This window comes from Scyliorhinus torazame, chromosome 11, assembly GCF_047496885.1.
Source record: "Scyliorhinus torazame isolate Kashiwa2021f chromosome 11, sScyTor2.1, whole genome shotgun sequence".
In the NCBI taxonomy this organism is placed as follows: Eukaryota; Metazoa; Chordata; class Chondrichthyes; order Carcharhiniformes; family Scyliorhinidae; genus Scyliorhinus; species Scyliorhinus torazame.
The window spans coordinates 236,226,897-236,249,997 of record NC_092717.1 but is presented as its reverse complement, the minus strand read 5'-3'; the positions used below and the strand labels follow the sequence as shown (position 1 = coordinate 236,249,997).

Below are 23,101 nucleotides of genomic sequence, written 5' to 3'. Positions count from 1 at the left end.
GTATTATAACTAGTCCTGCATGAAATTGTATAATAGCAGTTAACCATGAATGAAAGATGCTTATATATTCCCTTTCCTGTGCTGCAAATGTCATTGAAACCTTGGTACCAAGGTGTGGTATTATCAGGTATTGCAGCACCCGAGAGGCTGAAGTCCATTGGTTAAACCTGGGGGTTTACCATTGGCTGTATAGTATGCAGCTCCGCCCTGATAGGCGGGGTATAAGAGTCGGTGCCGTCCCAGCAGCCCTCATTCTGTACCTGAGCGGCTGGGGAACAGTTCTAGTCTATTAAAGCCTTCAGTTATGCTTTAACCTCGTCTTTGCAGTTATTGATCGTGCATCACAAGATCTGTGGGAAGAGATTGAGTGTCTATAGCAAAGCTGTTTCCCTACATTTTTAAAATAATCTTTATTGTCACAAGTAGGCTTACATTAACACTGCAATGAAGTTACTGCGAAAATGCCCTGGTCGCCACATTCCGCCGCCTGTTCGGGTACACGAAGGGAGAATTCAGAATGTCCAAATTACCTAACAGCACGTCTTTTGCGACTTGTGGGAGGAAACCGGAGCACCCGGAGGAAACCCACGCAGACACGAGGAAAACGTGCAGACTCCGCACAGACAGTGACCCAAGCCGGGAATCGACCCTGGGACCTGCCGCTGTGAAGCAACAGTGCTACCCACTGTGCTACCGTGCTGCCCATAACACTTCAAGAGTAGTTAATTGGCTGTGAAGTGTTTGAGGGATGGATATGACATGATGTAAATTCAAATTCATTTTGTTTATTGTCTGATCGCTTCTCGGCCTTTTGGCTCAGATCAAGTGTAGTATCTGTTCTTATCTGATATGGGGCTGGTTTAGCACAGTGGGCTAAACAGCTGGCTTGTAATGCAGAGCAATACCAGCAGCGTGGGTTCAATTCCTGTACCGGCCTCCCCAAACAGGCGCCGAAATGTGGCGACTAGGGTCTTTTCACAGTAACTTCATTGAAGCCTACTTGTGGCAATAAGCTATTATTATTATTAATATGTTCTCTTTGCTTTTGCAGTTGTGTCAGTTCTGTATATCTTCAGTAGTGCGCCACGGGATTCAGATCCTGGTGATTGAGGACAAGACCGTGATAATGAACACCACTGCTCACAAAATCTACTATCGGCCTCTGCTTATCTTCCCAGAACGCACAACACGAAAGGAGGTACAAGTTACAGAAATCAATATAAGAGCGGCCCTTTACTTAGTCAAAACTATGGCACCAATAAACATGTATATTTAATCCAAGTTATGAATGAATATATGGTGACAGTCTCTTAATATATTTCTATCGCAGGAGTTTTTTTTAGTCTTGACCTAACCAAATACACATAGGGAATGGGTACAGAGAAAGGGCATGAATGCCCAGAATTACAGCAAAGTAGTACAATTATCACATACAGCGCTGCCAGCTATGCCTCCTTTTGAGGTGATGACAGCCAGTTTTGCAGGTGCATTTGGCTTCAAGTTCTGAACTGTTCAACAGTAGAAGCTGAGAGGCTGGCGAGTCGCAAACTAAGGGCTATAGTCTCAGGATAAGGGGATGGCAATGTTGGACTGAAATCTGGAGCAGTTTCTTCACTCGGAGGATTGTGAATCTTTGTGATTTTCTACTTCATTGGGCAATGGATACTCAGTCATTTACCATAGGAAATAAGAGAAAGCCATTCAGCCCCTCAAGCCTGCTCCGTCATCTAACTAGATCATGGCCAATCGACATCAATGCCATTTTCCTTGCTCTCCCTTGATCTCTTTAACTTCTAAATACAGATTGGTAGATTTTTGTACATTAAGGGAATTAAAAAGTAGGGGGATAGGCTAGGAAAGTGGAGATCAGATAGAAAATTAACCGTGATCTTATTGAAGGGTTGAGGGGGATCATGAAGTTGTATTGCCTACTCCAGCTTCTGTTTCTTAAGATCTTATGTTCACAGACTAATTTGCCCTCCTAGTTTGTGAGTTTGTTCAGTTGTGTGAGATTTTCTCGGGGTTTGGGTGGCAAGGAATGAGCGATGGAGCCCCTGCCCTGAAGGCACAATTTTTTCAATTTTCAGGCCATGTTTGAAGTTGATCACTTCGCCGTCCACGCGTTGCCAGTGGCGACGGGCTGCCCAACTAACTGGACGGGGCAGCATTTCCAGCAGCACTGGTTTGAAGGACTCTTAAAGCTGTCCTTCTGCTCCCCCTCGAGTTTCTGCTGCCTGGGATCAGGCCTCTACACTCCACTGGAAAGCTCAATCTAGTGGCCCGCCCCTGGAGGTCTTTGTGTTGAGCAGGTGAGAGGACGGAGAATGGTCTCCTTCCTCTCAGGTGCTGGGAGAATGCCGAGGCGGACCCTTAGGCAAGTCTGGCGGGAATGTGGCTAAAAATGTAGCTGGGCGTCCAAAACAATCTGCCAGACCACCGCTAAAAATACTCTACTGTTAACTTTGAAGCATAATTGTAAATAAGATCGTTTTTCTTCAGCTGCATGACTCAAATTGGCAATCGCCATATCCTGTACTGCTACGGATTACAGATAGAAGCCTCAGCAGATCTTGTTTAACTGACAAATCTTTGACCAATTTTCAGCTATTTAAAGATATGGCCATAACGAATTATTGGATGAATTCCTTTCAAAATTTGACATGCTCCTAACTCAAAATGGCCTTCAGTGTAACTTCAATAACTTGTGAACTCATTAACAGATTTACACTCCATTTCAATGCGTAGCCTTTTGTATTATGACTATGTGAAGAGTAATTCTGTTGTAATTTGAGATGAGTGCCTTTGTTATATTAATCTTTGGTGACCACTCAGTAACTTTTGGCAACTGGCAGCTGTGGTCTTGTGCTACCCTGAGGGGAGGAATGCTGCCCCGTCCACCCTTGTTAAAAGTCAACAGATGACATGCTCGTGGAAGTAAGGTGTTTATACACATTTCACAACAAGTGAGACATTCTAATAACAGCCACTTTACAGCTAGACATTTGTTTTAAAAATAAAAGGAAAAATAGCACAGGTCACACACAAAGATAGATTTGTATTTATTTTTTGAAGTTGAAAAGCAGTGAGGAGCATAGCTGCCTTAAGCCTTTTGCGTCTCACACCTTTGAGACAGTGGGCCCAGTCAGGAAGGACGTTACTGGAGTTACAGGTACAGCGATGAGATCATTAAGAGACCGAGACAGATCTTTAAAGAAATATCTTCACTTGGAATGCAGTTGGGACATGGTTTGTTTTGCAGATCCCAGTAGCTGTTGCGTTACATATGTCACTTATAAAATGTGATGGGCCCAGGATGTGAGCTCCCCCTCCCACACCGCCGGCATAATTCCAGCTGAGGCAGGGGTGGTCAGGTAGGCAGCGGGCCAGCTACCTGCTGGATTTAACAAACCCTCCGTCTTTCAAACTCACTGGCAGGGGAGCATAAAATCCAGCCCCCTGAATCCGAAGTCGGCCGTGGCTTTATCGGTAGCACTCTGCTCTCTGAATCGGAACCATGTGCTCAAGTATCAGTAATCTAGTTTGACACTCCAGTGGAGTACTAAAGAACAGATCGAGGAATAGAGGGCTATGGGGAAATGGCACTGAATAGGAGTTTGAGTCCGGCATAGATCAGTCATGATCATACTGAATGGTGGGGCTGGCTTGAGGGGCCTGCTTCTATTCCTTGTATTCTTGTGAATGCTGCACTGTTGGAGGTGCCATCTTTCAGATCTGAGGTTAACGTGAAGCGTTGTCTGCCCTTAAATCACACTGTTTCGAAGAAGAAGATGAGATTTTATCCCAGTGTCTTGGTCAGTATTTATCCCTTATCTGTCACACTGATGTCTGTGGGCCTTCCTGTGTGCAAATTGGCTGCTGTGTTGCCATTCCTCAACTTTTTGATTGCGCCTCAACAGTACTTCATCGGCTCTACGGCGCTTTGTGACGGTTGTGGAAGCAGCTATATAAATGCATGTCTTTCCTTTGCAGCGATGGTCAATAATTTTGCTTCATTATTTGTGTTTTACAGCATGTCCACGTGCCAGAGAGTTCTGTGTTCAGCCTCAGTCCAGCGAGAGCCCAGTGTCCTTCCGTACCATGTTCCATTCCTTGCTGGGACCTTGTCGCTGGCGGAGGGCGAGCAGATTTAAGCATCCCGCTGCCCCAGAAACACCTACTGCTCGGTTACTCCCCACACGTCGGCACAAACAGCTGTCCGTACTGGAGTCTGCCAACTATGATTAGGCAAGACTTTCCAAGGCAGAGTGTGGCGGTGCCCCTTGGGGATTCTGGTGAAAGTGGACTTTGTTCCAGGTACAGTGAGAGCCTTTTTTTTGTAATCTCTTTTTGACATGTTCTGCTGTGCATAATTATTTAACTTCAACATCGATATTTCAAGCAACTCACCAGAGAGACTTTTATGAGGACGTTCCTGTTTGAAGAGAGAAATTCAGTAATCCTCTCCTTTTTATTTCTGAAGCAAAGTACAGCTATTTGCAATTCGGGGCAAATCATTCTTGATTCTGTGTCTCTGAATTACAAATCTGGCAAGAACTTCAGACCATTTAATAGAACTGATCAGCAAAGCTGCGGTTCAGTTGAAGTGGGTTTATTATATGTGTTTCTGCTGCTTCAGATCCAAAAGCTCTGTTCAACCAACAAAGATTATCAAACCCTGTTATTATTATTGAAGCATGAGGACCTTTTTTTTATTCTTTCATGGGCGTGGGCATTGTTAGAAAGCCTGGCATCTGTTGCCCATCCCTAATTGCCCTTGAACTGAGTGGCTAGCTTGGCATTTCAGAGGGCAGCCGAGAGACAACCAGATTGCTGTGGGCCTGGAGTTACATGTAGGCCAGATCGGGTAAGGGTGGCAGATTTCCTTCCCAAAAGGACATTAGTGGACTAAATGGGTTTTTACAAGAATCTGCGATAGTTCCATGGTCACCATTACTGAGATTGGCTTTGAATTCCAGATTTTATCAATTGAATTTAAATTCCACGAGCTGCCATGGTGGGATTTGAATCAATACCACCAGAAAGAACATTATCCTGGGCCTCTGGATTACTAGTCCAGTGACCATGATCGGCCACATGTAGCTCACATTGGGCGTTCACTGAGAAGAATCTGGGGCAGGATTCTCCCAGCCCTGGGCTGCGTCGGAGAATCCCTGCGAACGGGCTACGCCGCGTTGACGCCGGCAAGCGATTCTCCGCAGAGCGAAGAATCGGCGCCATTGGCGCTGACGTGGTTGGCGCGGCGCCGGTCGAGGGATGCTCTAGCAGCCAGCCCGCCGATTCTCCGGCCCATTCGGGCTGATTGGCCGTAAGAAAAGAGCCGAGTCCCGCTGGTGCCGATCTAACCTGCTCTGGGCCGGTGGGACCTCGACGTGGAAGGTCGGGTGGCGGCCTGTGATGGGGGGGGCCTCCGATATGGTCTGGCCTGCAATCGGGGCCCACCGATCGGCGGGCTGGCCTCTGTGGCTGGGGGCCTCCTTTCCTCCGCGCCGGCCCCTGTAGCCCTGCGGCATGTTGCATCGGGGCCGGAACGTTGAAGGAAGCCACTGCGCATGCGTGGATCCCGCGGCGCACAGTTTGCGCCGAGATCGGCAGCTGGAGCAGTGCAAACCGCTCCAGCGCCGTGCTGGCGGGGCCAGAATTAGTCCTGGGAGCGGCCTGTTCAGGCCTTGTAAAACACGACAGCGTTTACGACTGTGTGGACACTCTGCCGTGGGATGGGAGAATCCTGTCCCTGATGTTTCAGGAACACAGGGTGGAATTCACCCATTTTGAAACTAAGTGCAGTGATGGGCTCCGGCGGTGTCTGTCCCGCTGAACAAAATGACGGGATCCTGCGACAGATAATGCGTATAGAACCTCATTAGTTTTGCACAGGCGAGTTCCCCTCCGTCTCCCCTGGCGTGCTAGCAGCAGATTCATCCGCTTGCCCTCAGCTGACGAATGTGAAGGATCCAAGGCAATATTTAGGCACCAGTCCAACGCACTCCTATCTCTCTTTCCAGGCCCCCTGTCTTCACCAGACCGTGCAGGATGTCAGCAACCCAGAGGGAAAAGGCTAGCAGCCTCGAGGAGAAGCCTATTCCTCGATTCACCCACTTTCATCCCGAGCCCACCTGCTGTGAGGCGCCCTTGCCTCATTTGGACCTCTACCCACTGTCTCTGGAGTCTTCACGCATCCCCTGTCAGTTAGCAAAAGGAGGCTGTTTGTTCAAATGTGCCTGTGCTGTACTTACTATTCCGATCACTTCATATGCTGGGCGGCACCGTAGCACAGTGGTTAGCACTGTGGCTTCACAGCGGCAGGGACCCGGGTTCGATTCCCCGCTGGGTCACTGTCTGTGCAGAGTCTGCACGTTCTCCCCGTGTCTGCGTGGGCTTCCTCCGGGCGCTCCGGTTTCCTCCAACAAGTGCCAAAAGACGAGCTTGTTAGGTGAATTGGGCATTGTGAATTCTCCCTCTGTGTACCCGAACAAGTACAGGAATGTGGCGACGAGGGGCTTTTCACAGTAACTTCATTGCAGTGTTAATGTAAGCCTGCTTGTGTCAATAATAAAATTATTATTATTAAGGTCCTCCCATTGCGAGCCCACTAAAACGGCTAAGTTAATGAGTTACGTTAGTGTATTTAGTTTGCTTTGAACATATCCGTGTCAAACGTCGCACGGGAAGAATTGCTGAGTTAAAATTTAGCTCATTAGCTCAAACACTTAATGATGTTGCTGCAGCTCTCCCCAGCTACCACATCAAGAGCAATTGCTTCCTTCAGCACAAACGCACTATACTGTGAATGCTGGATGCCTGAAATAAAAGCAGAAAATGCTGAATGACTCAGGAGGTCAGGCAGCATCTGTGGAGAGGGAAGTAACCGAGGGGCCCGGCAGCGTCTGTGGAAAGATAAATGGCTGGCATTTCAGGCCGATGACTGCCATCGGCAGAACAGTCCTGACTGAAGGCCATTGACCTGAAAGTCCACAATGCCAAGATAGGGATCTTTCTAAAAGCAAGAATCCACAAATTATGAGGGGTTTTGGGAGGGGAATTCGCAAGAAACCGTTCCAGTGGTAGGGTGAGTAACTGTAGGACACATATTGAAGACAAATAGCAAGTGAGGGCAGCTGAGACGTTTTTATCTGCACAGCAGCTTATTATGATTTGGAATCCGCTGCCTGAAAGGGTGGCGGTCACAGATTTAAGAGCGACTTTCAAAAAATGTATTGGGTAAATAATGAAAAGGATCAAAAACAAATCACAGGCTGCGGGGGGGGGGGGGCGGGGGGCGGGGGGAGCAGCAGGAGTGATTAGATTGCTTTGTCAAAGAGCCAACAGGTGTGAGGGGCTGAATGGACCCCTCCCATAAATAAAATGACATTGAAACTTGACGGCCCTACATTAAAGTAGAGGATGACAATTTATAGAAACCGATTGATTTTTGTAAAAACTGGCAAATGGGATTTCTTAGAAATCCCATTGTATCTCGAACATCAGACGCTGAAGAACATCTGCAGCCCAAGCAGATTTCCAGAAACTATTTTTCTCTTGTACAGTATCCTATAATAGTATCGGGGTTTGCTCAAACTCTTAACTGTATCAGGTTGGATCACGTGTTTGGCATTGAGACAAACAACACATTTATCCTATTCTTATCTTACATCTGTTTTTAATGAAGCCTTCAGATCTTCTTTTAGGGAGGGTGCAGCAGTTAAAATTTTTAATATTTTTTTCAATCATAAAGCGCATAAATCTTGGAGCAGTATGGGAGGCGGCTGAGGCAGTTGGTGCCATTTCACTGACTGGGAAAGTCTGGCTGTGAATCCCAAACCCCTCTGACAGCTCGTTACAGATTTCAGCCTGTTCATTGACTTGCAGTGCTCAGTGGCAGCAGGGAAGGGCAAAGGGAATATTTGGGCAGGGGTGCTGCATCTGGCAAGTCATGGTACTTGCCGCTGACTGAGGCCACAACATGTCCATCATTAACCGCCTGTCTTCATAGACTGGATGTGAGTGCGCATGACCCAAAAGCATAAAATAAGAAAAGTATGCACAGCGTTTCTTCTTAACCAAGTTTTACCAACCCCAGATTTTATTCCTGTTCACTCTTTCACACATTTTGGTTTTCATCCTGCAGTGTACCTAATCAGTTTCTGCCAGATTTCTGCCTGTGCATCTGTATAACCCTCAAGACAACCATGGGGGGGAGGGGGGGATCGCTAATTGATCTCCCTGTGGGAGTCGTAGGTAGCACTGTTGCTTCACAGTGCCAGGGACCTGGGTTCAATTCCCGGCTTGGGTCACTGTCTGTGTGGAGTTCTCCTCGTGTCTGCCTGGGTTTCCTCCGGGTACTCCGATTTCTCATTGCCTGCAATGGTATAGTCATAAATTGACCAGTTGGAAAGCCTCTGGATAATAGGCCAGTATGGTTCGTGGAGTGGGCAGCACCAGTGGTCCCCGTCCTCAAGCCTGGCAAGCCTATCCACCTTTCCGGAGATTATATACTTACAGTAAATAAAGCCTCGTGACTGGATTGGTACCCCATGCTGCACGTCGAGGTTTTGTACACCAAATTAGCAGGTGGTCAAATCCTCAAAAAACTGGATATGAGCTTTGCCTACCTCCAGCTCAAACTAGATGAAACATCCAGAAAGTATGTCACAATTAACACCCATAAGGGCCTGTACGAATATACACACCTGCCCTTTGGAGTCTCGTTAACATGTACCATTTTTCAGTATGTCATGGAAAATATTCTCCAAGAGCTGCCTAGGGTGGCAGTATATGTTGGTGACGTATTAATCAATAGGGGCCACTGAACAAAGAGCATCCAGCGAACTTAGAGGAGGTCTTGAGGCGGTTTTCCAATGCAGGTGCATGTCTCAAGGGAGAGAAATGTGTATTCCAGGCAGGTAAAGTGATCTACCTGGAATACCAGATAGATCAGAAAGGCCTACATCCCGTGGAGGATAAAGTCAAGGCCATCATGAGGCAACAAGCCCATGAAATGCAACAAAGTTGAAATTGTTTTTTAGGCCTGATAAATTACTGTGGGAAATTCATCCCAAACTTGGCCACTTTGTTGTCACCCCTGCACATCAAAGGTGGTGATAGCAGGCACCGCAGGGTGAAGCCTTTGTGAACGTAAAACAGCAACTGCTGTCCTTGAACTTCCTGGCCCATTACGACCTCAGAAAAGAACTGCTACTGACGTGTGCCTCTTCATATGGAGTGGGTACAGTCCTCTCACATTGATGGGGCAATGGCATGGAGAAGCTCATTGTTTACACATTCAGGACCCTGGCGGACGCTGAGCGGTGTTAGTCACAGATTGAAAAGGAAGGGTTGGCTGTTATTTTTGGTGTGAAAAAGTTCCATCTGTATGTCTATGACCGACATTTTGTAATCATAACAGACCACAAGCGTTTGCTGGGCCTTTTGAAAGAAGATCAACCAATTCCCCACATCGCCTCGTTTTGGATCCAGCATTGGGCCTTGTTACTGGCGGCCTATGAATCCGCCCTCGAGCACCGCCCAGCAGTGCGTGATGCCGACGTGTACGCTCTGATTCACCTCCCGCTGCCCATGAGCTTAACCCCTTTGCCAGAGTTGGAAGACGTCGCATGACTTTAAACTTTATAGATACCATGCCAGTATCTGCAAAACAGATTAAAGCTTGGACCCAGAAGGCCCCCACATTGTCCATGTGGCACCATAGGATCCTCAGTGGCAGAATCCGAGGACACCCCACGGACGACATGAAACCCTTCCTCACGGAAAGACAAGGGACTGGATTCTCTGCCAGTGGGATACTCGGTTACGCCGGCAGCACACTCACGACCGAGGGTTTCCCAGCGATATAGGGAGGCCACAATGGGGAATCTCATTGGCAGGAGGCGGGAACGGAGAATCCCACTGCCGGCGAGGGCACGCCGCCAAGGAAAACGTGGCTGGCAGACTGAAGAATCCTGCCCACGAACTAAGTGCTGAAGGTGGTATTATCATTGTGGGGATCGCGGGTAGTCAACCCCCACCCTGGTCAGTGCCCAGTTCTGATGGAGTTGCACAACGGTCATGCTGAGGTATCCAAGATGAAAATGCTCGCGAGGAGCTACGTTTAGTGGCCCGGGCCCAATGCAGATATCGAGGACTTAGTGAAGCAATGCTCCTTGTTCCAGGAGAACCAGAGGTTCCGACCTTTGGCTTCTTTACACCCATGGAAATGGACAGGAAGACAGGGGTACAAGTGGACGTAGACTTTGCTGGTTTGTTCTTAGGGTCAATATTCCTCATTCAGGTCAACGGCAATTCAAAATGGTTGGAAATGCATTGCATGGCCTCCATGACTTCTCACGCGATAATAGAAAAACTCCGGCAAGTTTTTGAACCCATGGGATACCAGAGGTCCTCGTATCCGATAAGCCTTCACAATTTTAACCTTTACCACTGGGGAGTCCAGGGGCGGGATTCTCCCCTACCCGGCGGGGCGGGGGGTTCCGGCGTAATGGAGTGGCAGGAACCACTCCGGCGTCGGGCCACCCCAAAGGTCTCCGCACCTTTAGGGGCCAAGCCCTCAGCTTGAGGGGCTAGACCTGCGCCGGAGTGGTTTCCGCTCCGCCGGCTGGCGGGAAACGCCTTTGGCGCCATGCCAGCCGCGGCTAAAAGGTCTTCGCCGGGCGACGCATACCTCTGCCATAGTGAAGACCATGGTGAAGGTAGAAGAAAAAGAGTGCCCCCACGGCACAGGCCCGCCCACGGATCGATGGGCCCCGATCGTGGGCCAGGCCACTGTGGGGGCACCCCCCGGGGCCAGATCGCCCCGTACCCCCCCAGGACCCCGGAGCCTGCCCCCGCCGCCTTGTCCCGCCGTTCAAAAGGTGATTTAATGCACGCTGGCGGGACAGGCTTTCCAGCAGCGGGACTTCGGCCTATCGCGGGCCGGAGAATCGGCAGGGGTGGGCCCGCTGACCGGCGCGGCACGATTCCCGCCCCCGCCGAATTTCTGGTGGCATCGACTTCGGGACACGGCGGGGGCGGGATTTAAGCCAGCCCCCGCCGATTCTCCGACCCGGCGTGGGGCCGGAGAATCCCGCCCATGGTGTTCTTGGAAGTCGAACGGCACCAAGCACATCCAGATGGTGCCGTACCACCCGTCGTTCAATGGTCTGGCAGAGCAGGCGGTACAGACATTCAGGAATGGAATGAAGAAACAGCCAACGGGTTCCATGCACACAAGGGTGGCTAAATTCCTGTTTGATGACTGAACCACGCAATTACTGATGGGACGACTGCACGCACCAGGCTGAGTCCAAGCAGAGGGACAAAAGAAAAGAAAATTGCTTATTGTCACAATGGCAGGAGACCCGAAAGAACATTAAAAACAGGATATGCTGCATACATGGTCCAGTGGGATCCCTGGAATCGTGTTGGAGAGGACAGAATCCGTCTTCTATAAAGTGAAGATCCAAAGAAAGGCCATCAAAAGTCACCTGGAACACCTGACGATTAGGTCTGAATGGTCTTCAGACCCCTGGTTCTGGATACCCCCACCATCGAGAACATCCTTCTTGCATCTACACTGTCTAGTTCTGTTATAATTTTATTGGTTTCTATGAGTACCTCCCTCATTCTTCTGAATGACTCAATCTCTCCTCAGACGTTCGTCCTGCCATCCCAGGAATCAGTCTGGTAAACTTTGCTGCACTCCCTCTGGAGCAAGAACATCCTTCCTCAGATAAGGAGACCAAAACTGCCAGGTATGGCCTCACCAAGGCCCTGTATAATTGCAGTAAGACATCCCTGCTCCTGTACTCGAATCCTCTCGCTAGAAAGGCCAACATATTCTTTAAAGAGTGATCCATCTTGGCTTAAAATCTGAGCTCATTCTGAATGGCTTAAGCTGGGAGAAGCCTTCTTGAGCCGCTGCAGTCCATGTGGTATCGGTAGTCCCACAGTGCTGTTGGGGAGGGAGTTCAAGATTTTGACCCAGCGACAATGAAGGAAAGGCCGATATATTTCCAAATCATGATGGTGAGTGACTTGGAGGTGAACCTCCAAGTGATGGTGTTCTCATGTAGCTGCTGCACTAGATGCTAGAGGTCATGGGTTTGGAAGGTGCTGCATCAGGAGCCTTGGTGAGTTTCTGCAGTGCATCTTGTAGATGGTACTCACGGCGGCTGTTGCACAACGGTGGTGGAGGGAGCCAATATTTGTGGAAGGATTGGCATCAAGCGGGGCTGCTTAGTTCTGGATGGTGTCGAGCTTCTTGAGTGTTGTTGGAGCTGCACTCATCCAGGCAAGTGGGGAGTACTCCATCACACTCCTGACTTGTGCCTTTTAGGTGGTGAACAGGCTTTGAGGAGTGAGAAGGTGCATTACTCGTTGCAGGATTCCTAACCTAGATAATAATCTTTATTATTGTCACAAGTAGGCTTACATTAACACCACAATGAAGTTACTGTGAAAATCCCCTAGTTGCCACACACTGGCGCTTATTCGGGTACACAGAGGGAGAATTCAGAATGTCCAATTCACCTAACAAGCACTTCTTTCGGGACTGGTGGGAGGAAACCGGAGCACCTGGAGAAAATCCACACAGACACGGGAAGAACATGCATACTCCACACACAGATCCAAGCGGGAATTGAACCTGGGACCCTGGCGTTCCGAAGCAACTGTACTAACCACTGTGCTACCGTGCCGCAATTGTCAATGCCTGACATTTGTGTGGCACGAATGTTACTTTTCACTTTCAGCTCAAGCCTGGATATTATCCAGGTGTTGCTGCATTTGGACATGGACTGCTTCAGTGTCTGAGGAGTCACGAATGGTGTTGAACATTGTGCAATCATCAGCCAACATCATAAAGCAGCTGAAGATGGTTGGGCCTAGGACACTACCCTGAGGAACTTGTGCAGCGGTGTCTTGGGATTGAGATGACTGACCTCCAACCACCACAATCATCTTCCTTTGTGCGCGATGTGACTCCAAACAATGGAGAGTTTTCGTCCTGATTCCCATTAACTCCAGTTTAGCTGGGGCTCCTGATGCCATACTCAAGATATCTCAACATCTCTCCAATGGTATATTGCAACCGGGAATGACCTCTTTTCCTTTTGTTTTCATGGAGCTGTTTTCTTTGCTGATGGAACTATTGCCTTAGTGATCCCCCTAGCATTTCCTGTATCAAAGGACACCTGGATATTCTGGCAAAGTGCAACCAGTAATCATTGGCACACCATCCAGCAGTTGTCAGCAGAAAATGTATAGACTCTGTGGTGCATGTGAAGAGTTCACTTTGACCAGCAATAGTACAACGAATGTTATAGTCTGGGATGTTACCATGCCGTCATCTATCAGCATTGACAGTGCAACACTGTTGATAGCTTCACATACCTGGACTCCACAATCACCAGCAGTCTGTCACTTGCTGCTGAAATCAATATACGAATGGCAAATGCTGCAGTTGTGATGTCCAAACAGAATAAGGGAGAGTGGAACACCAGTACCCTAACCGAGAACGTCAGACTGCAAGTGTACCAAGCCTGCATCCTCAGTATATTCCCAGGTGTGACCCGGACAACATATGCTGGGAAGAGGAAAAGGCTGAGCAGTTTTCATTTTTGCTGTCTCTGAGGTATTCTCGAGATCACTTGGCAGGAAAAGGTCACAAGCTCAGAGGTCCTGAAGCATGCTAATTCCACCAGCATACATTCATTGCCAAGCCAACAATGTCAGTGCTGGCTCGGTTGTGTTCATTGGTTGGATGATGGCTGTATACTCAAAGACCTTGCGTACAATGAACTGACATACAAGTCACGACCTTCTGGACGTCCATTCTCCCACTGCAAGGAGCAACTTAAAATGTGAAGAGGTGTAGAAAGGAATATCTGGATTTGGGGCCTAGTCAGCTGAAGGCATGGCTACCAGTAATGGAGTGATAGAAATCGGTGATCCACCAGAGGCCAGAATGGAGGACTGCAAGGTCCTGGGGTTGCATAACACTGGAGATAGAGATAAGGAGGGGTTGGACCATGGGGGGGGACTTGGATGAGAATTTTAAACTTAAGTTGCTGCAGGACCGGGAGCCAATGTAGGTCACAGAGTAAAGGGGAGATGGGCGAACGTGACTTGGTGCAAGTTCGGTTACAGGCACCAGAGTTTCGAATTGCAGATTCTTGATGATATTCTTTTTCACACAATAAGTGATTCGACTCTGGAATGCACTCCCTGAGAGAGTGGTGCAGCCAAATGCAATCAGAGCTTTCAAAAGATTGGATCATTATCTGGAGGGAAAATGTTTTTGCAGCGCAGTGGGGAAAAGGCGGGTGAGTGGGATGAGATGAGTTGCTCTTGCAGAGAACTGGCAGGGATGCAATGGGCCAAATGGCCTCCTTGTGTGCTATAACAGCACAGGGATAAATCGCTGGCTTTCAAAGCAGACCAAGGCAGGCCAGCAGCACGGTTCAATTCCCGTACCAGCCTCCCCGAACAGGCGCCGGAATGTGGCGACTAGGGGCTTTTCACAGTAACTTCATTTGAAGCCTCCTTGTGACAATAAGCGATTTTCATTTAATTTCATAACTGTCCTATGATTCCATGATGGAGCGGAGGGTGCCTCAGATGCAGAGGAGACAAAGGAAAACTCCTGCATTAATAAACCTGAATGTTTGTGACCTGGATGTATTTCCTTTATGGGCTATGTTCCTGCTGAGCAAATTATCTGTACAATTTACCACTGATCTGTTTGCCCAAACTTTAACTCTGAGCAGGAACTGGGGTGGGTGCAGAACTACTTGATGTACCGTCAATTACCACGAGACGAGAATGGTGAAACAATCGAGGCTTTATTGCACACGATGGTGTGCCTCCTGCAGCTGGAACCAGAATGGGAGCAGCGCAGGAGAGCAGACACTTTTATACTCCGCCTGCTGGGAGGAGCCAGCAGGCGGAGATTTACTGTTGTACCTGTAATACAGGGGCAGTACCGTAATACATGCACTGTTACTCGTGTTTACCACACTACTCTTGACATGGCAACTTGAGAGCAGAGATTTTAACACCCAGGCCTAACCTGCATCACCTCACCGAATTGGGCAGAAAGCAGAAATGCAAAGTCTGGCAGGAGTTAAAGTCGCCCTTCTGGTGTATGCATGGCAGATCTCGAGTCTCTGTTTTGGACAATGGCTGTGATCAACAGTCTGCACATCCTTGTTGTCCAAAATGATTTAATTGGTCTTATCTATCTTGAATCTAGAATGGTGACATTGTAGCTGTTATTGTTAGTGTTTAAAGGAATGGCAGAGTGCTGAGGTTATTAACCGCACAGCTAGATTTGTGAAACATTTGCACTTTGGCTTTCAAAACAAAAGTTGAGATAAAAAGAAAAATGCTGGAAGTCACACCAGTTTATAGATATTGAAAGGAAGATCTACATTTCTATCGTGCCTTTCATTTCTTCAGGCTGTTCAAAAGCACTTTACAGTGACGTACTTTTGAAGTTGTTGCTTTTAGCATATCTTCACACCTGTGTACTGATATTTTTTACCCTTTGGGGAGTAGTGGTGGAAGGATTCCCGAGCTGATTATCAGCCCGTTGAACCACGTTGAACGCTCCTTCCATGGCCAACAAATCCTGGTCATGGTGATATGCCTATGGGCTATATCATAGTTGAAGGTGTGCGACCACCAGCCAGCAGGTGGCGGTACAGACACACCATGCGGTCTCTAGGCTCCGGCCATCTTGCGAAGAAGATTGAGATGGTAATCAGACGTACATGTGAATGGTTAGTGCTAGGTGCACGTTCCAGAGGAGTAGTTAGCAGACTCCATGATAACGTGCTCGGTATCAGATTGCAGTCTTGCCACACGAAGCTCAATAAAAGATTCTGGTTGGACAAGTCTAAGTGTTTGGTGAGTTCCTTCGTAAAGTACAAAGGACCAAACACAACACTGGTGTTGGACTCAAACTCGGAGTTTCATGTCCAGTGGTAGGGGGCGCTATCACTGCACCACAAGGTCTCCTGCTTTTTAAGTGAAGTCACTGTGTTGCAGTGTAGAAAACGTGGCAGTTGATTTGCGCGCAGCAAGCTCCCGTGAACAACAATGCTCGGAGGACAAACGCCACCAGGACATATTGAAATGTGTCTACCCGAGGCAACATTCACGGCCTCGGTTGAGCGTCTCAACTGAACAGTACAGCACTCACTCGGTACTGTAATTGGAATGCCAGCGGGAATTTTGTGCTCAGGCTTTTGGAGTGGGGCTTAGACTCGAACCCTGCTTACATTTTGACGATCAGTTCTCCCTCCCACCCCAGTCATTGACTTTCCTTACTTGTTCAGAGGCTGACCCCCCCCCCCCCCCGTCCCCGTCCCCGTCCCGCCACCCCACCATGTATGCCTTACATTTTGTCATTTCAGTTCTATTTTAAAATAATTTACATTGTTTAACAGAGCACATAATAAACGCTGGTTGTAAATTGTAATTCCTCTTCCATTCTCTTTATTTCAGAGCTGTAGTGGTGACTTATCAGGAATACCTCGGTGTCACCTACATAACTGTCAGCGAGGATTTTAGTCCTCGGATGATCATTCATAACAGATGCCCCATCACAATCATGATGAAAGAAAATGTGAAAGGTAGAAATCTGATTTAATATCTCCGAACTGTGGTTACTATTTGTTTTTGTACTTTGTCCTTTGATTCTTTGCGATAACCAGTTTAACTTCAATATAAGAATGTGGAGGAGACCAAAACTGGGGCCATAAATATAAGATAGGCATCAATAAATCTAAGAGGGAATTCCAGTTTTTACCCAGAGTGTGGTCAGAATGTGGAACTCATTACCACAAGGAATGGTTAAGGCAAGACGAATAGCATAGATACATTCAAAGGGAAGATACATTAACGGGAACACCGCCATCTGGAAGTTCCCCCTGAAGCAACACACGACCCTGATTTGGAAGTGCATCGCTGTTCCGTCACTGTCCCTGGGTCAAAATCCTGGAACTCCCTCCCTAGCAGCACTGTGGGTGTACCTGCACTACATGGTCTGAGCGGTTCAAGAAGGCGGCACAGTGGTTAACACTGCTGCCTGACAGCTCCAGGGACCCAGGTTTAATTCCGGCCTCGGGTGACTGTCTGTGCGGAGTCTGCACTTTCTCCCCGTGTCTGCGTGGGTTTTCTCCGGCTGCTCCAGTTTCCCCCACAGTCCAAAGATGTGCAGGTTAGATGGATTGGCCATGCTAAATTTCCCTTTAGTGTCCAAAAGGTTAGGCTGAGTTAAGGGGATAAGGTGGAGACGTGGGCTTAAGTAGGGTGCTCTTTCCAAGGGCCGTGCAGACTCGATAGGCCGAATGGCCTCCTTCTGCACTGTAAATTCTATGATTCGAAGGCGGATCACCACCACCTACTCAAGGACAACCAGGAATGGGCAATAAATGGCCTTGCTGATGGCGCTTGCATCCCTTGAACGAGTACATTTTTCAAAAAGCGAGAGAGAAAGGACATGTCAGTAGAGTGAGCTGAGACAAGGTGGAAGGAGGCTCATATGAAACGTAAATACTGGCACAGCCCTCTTGGGCTGAATGGCTTGTTTGCAGTGAAGTTCTGTGTAATTCTGTTGATATTTTTTATTTTCAAGTGTATCTTACACACGCTCTTTCCGCATTGGAGAACGGCGGAGAGGTCGTGGAAGGATTCTCGCGTGATTACCAGCCCCTTGAACCGTGTCGCAAGCGCTCCTTCTGTGGTCAACAAGTGGGACTTGAACCCAGAGCCGGGCTAGAGGGAGGGATGCTATCAGTGCCCCACAAGACCGCCAATCAGATTCCATTGATTTAGAGAAACCTATACTGGAATAAAATCAGTCAATGAATGAATTAAATTTATACTTGACTGTCATGTGCTCGTTTTCATGGATCTGTGAGGTGTCTTCATGGGTATAAACGAGAAAATTACAGCGTCGAAATGGGCCATTCAACCCAACTGTTTTATTGATGTACCACACAAGCCTCCTCACATCTTACATCATCTCCTCCGATCAGCATATCCCTCTATTCCTTTCTTCCCCTTTCACTTATCCATCCACCTTGTGCTTAAATGCAGGGACATATTTGTTTATAACTTAAGCTGAATTTATTTGTGGTGTTTTAGATGCCCCAAAGTGTGCTGTTCATTGCCGAAAAGTTCCGGGTGAGTCTTCAGTTCATCATGAGCTTTATCATCAAGTCTGGAACTTTCCTGACTGCAAAACCGAAGAGCACTTTCCCAGTGTCCATCTTAGCATGGTATCTCTATCGGATCTCTCCGAGGAATGGAGCGATCTCATTGATCTCAACAGTCCTGGGACTCAGGTGAGATGTTGCAGCTTTGTTTTATCTTTGTTTTGTGCTTAGCTGTCATATGATCATTTTGTTTCCAGTTTGGGTAATTAAAAAAAGATTATGTTCTGATTTGTTGGGTTCACATTATGGCTTGTATCGTAGAAATAGGAGCAGGAGTAGGCCCCTCGAGTCTGCTCCGCTATTTGATAAGATCATGGCTGATCTGATTGTGACCGTAACTCTCTTTTTCGGCCTCGTGCCCCTCAACCATTGGCCCCTTTGCTGATCAAAAGTCTGTCCAGCTCAACCTTGAATATATTCCATGACCCTGGTCTCTGGGGAGGGACAATCCAAACATTAACAACACTCTGAAGGAAGAAATTCCTCCTCATCACTATCTTCAGTAAGGCCTTTGACAAGGTCCCTCATGGCAGACTGGTACAAAAGATGAAGTCATACGGGACCAGAGGTGAGCTGGCAAGATGGATGCAGAACTGGCTAGGTCATAGAAGGCAGAGAGTAGCAATGGAAGGGTGCTTTTCTGATTGGAGGGCTGTGACTAGTGGTGTTCCGCAGGGATCAGTGCTGGGACCTATGCTGATCGTAGTATATATAAATGATTTGGAGGAAAATGTAACTGGTCTCATTAGTACGTTTGCGGACGACACAAAGGTTGGTGGAATTGTGGATAGCGATGAGGACTGTCAGAGGATACAGCAGGATTTAGATCATTTTGAGACTTGGGCGGAGAGATGGCAGATGGAGTTTGATCCGTCAAATGCGAGGTAATGCATTTTAGAAGGTCTAATACAGGTAGGGAATATACAGTGAATGGTAAAACCCTCAAGAGTAATGAAAGCCAGAGAGATCTAGGTGTACAGGTCCACAGGTCACTGAAAGTGGCAACACAGGTGGAGAAGGTAGTCAAGAAGGCCTACGGCATGCTTGCCTTCATTGGCCGGGGCATTGAGTATAAAAATTGTCAAGTCATGTTGCAGCTGTATAGAACCTTAGTTAGGCCACACTTGGAGTATAGTATTCAATTCTGGTCGCCACACTACCAGAAGGATGTGGAGGCTTGAGAGAGGGTGCAGAAGAGATTTACCAGAATGTTGCCTGGTATGGAGGGCATTAGCTATGAGGAGCGGTTGAATAAACTCGGTTTGTTCTCACTGGAACGAAGGAGGTTGAGGGGCGACCTGATAGAGGTCTACAAAATTATGAGGGGCATAGACAGAATGGATAGTCAGAGACTTTTTCCCAGGGTAGAGGTGTCAATTACTAGGGAGCATAGGTTTAAGGTGCGAGGGGCAAGGTTTAGAGGAGATGTATGAGGCAAGTTTTTTACACAGAGGGTAGTGGGTGCCTGGAATTCACTGCCGGAGGAGGTGGTGGAAGCAGGGACGATAGTGACATTTAAGGGGCATCTTGACAAATACATGAATAGGATGGGAATAGAGGGATACGGACCCTGGAAGTGTAGTAGATTTTAGTTTAGATGGGCAGCATGGTCGGTGCAGGCTTGGAGGGCCGAAGGGCCTGTTCCTGAGCTGTACTTTTCTTCGTTCTAAATGCGAGACCCCTTATTTTTAAACGTACCATCTGTTCTAGATTCCTCCACAAGGGGGAACCTCCTCTCAGCATCGACCCAGTTAAACCCCCTCAGAATCTCATGTTTCAATGATATCACCCCTCATTCTTCTAAACTTCTATGAGCATGGGCCCAGCCTGCTCAGCCTTTCCTCATACAACAACCCCTCATCCTAGTGAACCGTCTCTGAACCGCCTCAAATGCAGTCTCTGTGAGTATAAAAACCTAACGGTAACTTTCTGTTTTCCAGTTATTTTTTTCCAAAAGTGACGTCAGAGGGAAGCTGTGATCTGATTGGTTGATAGCAAATCTGCCCCAAATTTTTTTAAAAAACACAGCTAAACTCGTAAACTTAAATTAAACTAATTAATTAATTTGTGATGGCTGGTCAGGTGATGTGCTTGAGCTGCTTGATGCGGGAGCTGGTAGACCCCATTGCGAGCTGCAGCGACCACATCTGCAGTAAGTGTTGGCTGCTCGAAGAGCTCCGGCTCAGAGTTGATGAGCTGGAGTCTGAGCTTCAAACACTGAGGCACATCCGGGAGGGGGAGACTTACCTGGACACTGTGTTTCAGGAGGCAGTCACACCTGTCAGAGTAAGTAGTTTAAATCCTGCCAGTGGCCAGGGACAGCAGGGTGTGACTGCAAGACAGGCTGGTAAAGGGAACCAGCAGTCAGGAACTCGGGAGCCTAAGCCCTTGACCCTGTCCAACAGGTATGAGGCACTTGCTCCCTGTGTGGATGGCGAACAGGGCTGCAGGAAGGATGAGTCAGCTGACCAAGGCACCATGGTTCAGCAGGCCATTCAAGGGGAGGGAGTAAATAGGCAAGTTGTAGTTGTAGGGGATTCTATTATCAGGGGGATAGATAGTATCCTTTGTGAGCAGGATAAAGAGTCCCGCATGGTATGTTGCCTGCCCGGTGCTAGGGTACGGGACATCTCTGACCGGCTTGAAAGGATACTGGAGAGGGAGGGGGAGGATCCAGTTGTTGTGGTCCATGTCGGTACCAACAACATAGACAAGCCTAGAAAAGAGGACCTGTTTAGAGATTATAAAGAGCTAGGATTCAAATTAAAAAACAGGTCCTCAAGGGTCATAATCTCCGGATTACTGCCCGAGCCACGTGCAAATTTGCATAGGGAGGCAAGAATAAGGGAAGTTAACACGTGGCTGAAAGAGTGGTGTGGGAAAGAGGGGTTCCTTTTCATGGGACACTGGCATCAGTTTTGGGACATACCGTTGGGATGGTCTCCACCTGAACCGAGCTGGGACCAGTGTTCTGGCGAAAAGAGTAAATAGGGTGGTCAATAGGATTTTAAACTAGAGATTGGGGGGGAAGGGAAAGTCAGGGAACCAAGAGGTGAAGTAATCAGTGGGAAGCGTAGCTGCTTAGGAATACAAAAAAGCACGAAAAGACAGAATTCAGGAGAGGTTACGATAGTCCCCATCCCACAAAATATGACACAGTGTATGGAAAGGCTCAGTAAACCAAGGTCCACCACACTAAGAAAACAAAAAGGGATGGTCAATAGAGAATTAAAGGTGCTATATTTAAATACGCGCAGTGTACAAAGAACAAAGAACAAAGAAATGTACAGCACAGGAACAGGCCCTTCGGCCCTCCAAGCCCGCGCCGACCATACTGCCCGACTAAACTACAATCTTCTACACTTCCTGGGTCCGTATCCTTCTATTCCCATCCTATTCATATATTTGTCAAGATGCCCCTTAAATGTCCCTATCGTCCCTGCTTCCACTACCTCCTCCGGTAGCGAGTTCCAGGCACCCACTACCCTCTGCGTAAAAAACTTGCCTCGTACATCTACTCTAAACCTTGCCCCTCTCACCTTAAACCTATGCCCCCTAGTAATTGACCCCTCTACCCTGGGGAAAAGCCTCTGACTATCCACTCTGTCTATGCCCCTCATAATTTTGTAGACCTCTATCAGGTCGCCCCTCAACCTCCTTCGTTCCAGAGAGAACAAACCGAGTTTATTCAATCGCTCCTCATAGCTTATGCCCTCCATACCAGGCAACATTCTGGTAAATCTCTTCTGCACCCTCTCTAAAGCCTCCACATCCTTCTGGTAGTGTGGCGACCAGAATTGAACACTATACTCCAAGTGTGGCCTAACTAAGGTTCTATACAGCTGCAACATGACTTGCCAATTCTTATACTCAATGCCCCGTCCAATGAAGGCAAGCATGCCGTATGCCTTCTTGACTACCTTCTCCACCTGTGTTGCCCCTTTCAATGACCTGTGGACCTGTACTCCTAGATCTCTTTGACTTTCAATACTCTTGAGGGTTCTACCATTCACTGTATATTCCCTACCTGCATTAGCCCTTCCAAAATGCATTACCTCACATTTGTCCGGATTAAACTCCATCTGCCATCTCTCCGCCCAAGTCTCCAGACAATCTAAATCCTGCTGTATCCTCAGACAGTCCTCATCGCTATCCGCAATTCCACCAACCTTTGTGTCGTCTGCAAACTTACTAATCAGACCAGTTACATTTTCCTCCAAATCATTTATATATACTACAAACAGCAAAGGTCCCAGCACTGATCCCTGTGGAACACCACTGGTCACAGCCCTCCAATTAGAAAAGCATCCCTCCATTGCTACCCTCTGCCTTCTATGGCCTAGCCAGTTCTGAATCCACCTTGCCAGCTCACCCCTGATCCCGTGTGACTTCACCTTTTGTACTAGTCTACCATGAGGGACCTTGTCAAAGGCCTTACTGAAGTCCATATAAGGAACAAGGTAGATGAGCTTGTGGCCCAGATTGTGACTGGCAGGTATGATGTGGTAGGCATCAGAGAGACATGGTTGCAGGGGGTTCAGGACTGGCATTTAAACATCCAGGGATTCACAACCTATCGAAAAGACAGAGAGGTGGGCAGAGGGGGCGGGGTTGCCTTGTTAATTCGGAATGAAATTAAATCAATAGCACTAAACGACATAGGGTGAGATGATGTGGAGTCTGTGTGGGTAGAGTTGAGGAACCACAAAGGCAAAAAAAACCATAATGGGAGTTATGTACAGGCCTCCTAACAGTGGTCAGGACCAGGGGCACAAAATGCACCACGAAATGGAAAGTGCATGTCAGAAAGGCAAGGTCACAGTGATCGTGGGGGACTTCAATATGCAGGTGGACTGGGTAAATAA

At 47.9% G+C, this 23,101-nt stretch overlaps 1 protein-coding gene and 1 pseudogene across 4 annotated transcripts in view; both read left to right on the top strand.

Moving 5' to 3' along the window:
• The window catches only part of LOC140385858 (intermembrane lipid transfer protein VPS13B-like), a 1,311,478-nt gene that overhangs the window by 1,250,613 nt on the left and 37,764 nt on the right, over positions 1-23,101 (top strand). For all 4 annotated transcript variants that reach the window (XM_072468452.1, XM_072468451.1, XM_072468450.1 and 1 more), the window contains exons 51-54: positions 1,052-1,198; positions 4,031-4,314; positions 16,522-16,649; positions 18,166-18,365. In XM_072468452.1, coding sequence (XP_072324553.1) covers positions 1,052-1,198; positions 4,031-4,314; positions 16,522-16,649; positions 18,166-18,365 — 759 coding nt within the window. The remainder of the gene's footprint in view (positions 1-1,051; positions 1,199-4,030; positions 4,315-16,521; positions 16,650-18,165; positions 18,366-23,101) is intronic.
• On the top strand, positions 796-883 carry LOC140386097 (U2 spliceosomal RNA; annotated as a pseudogene).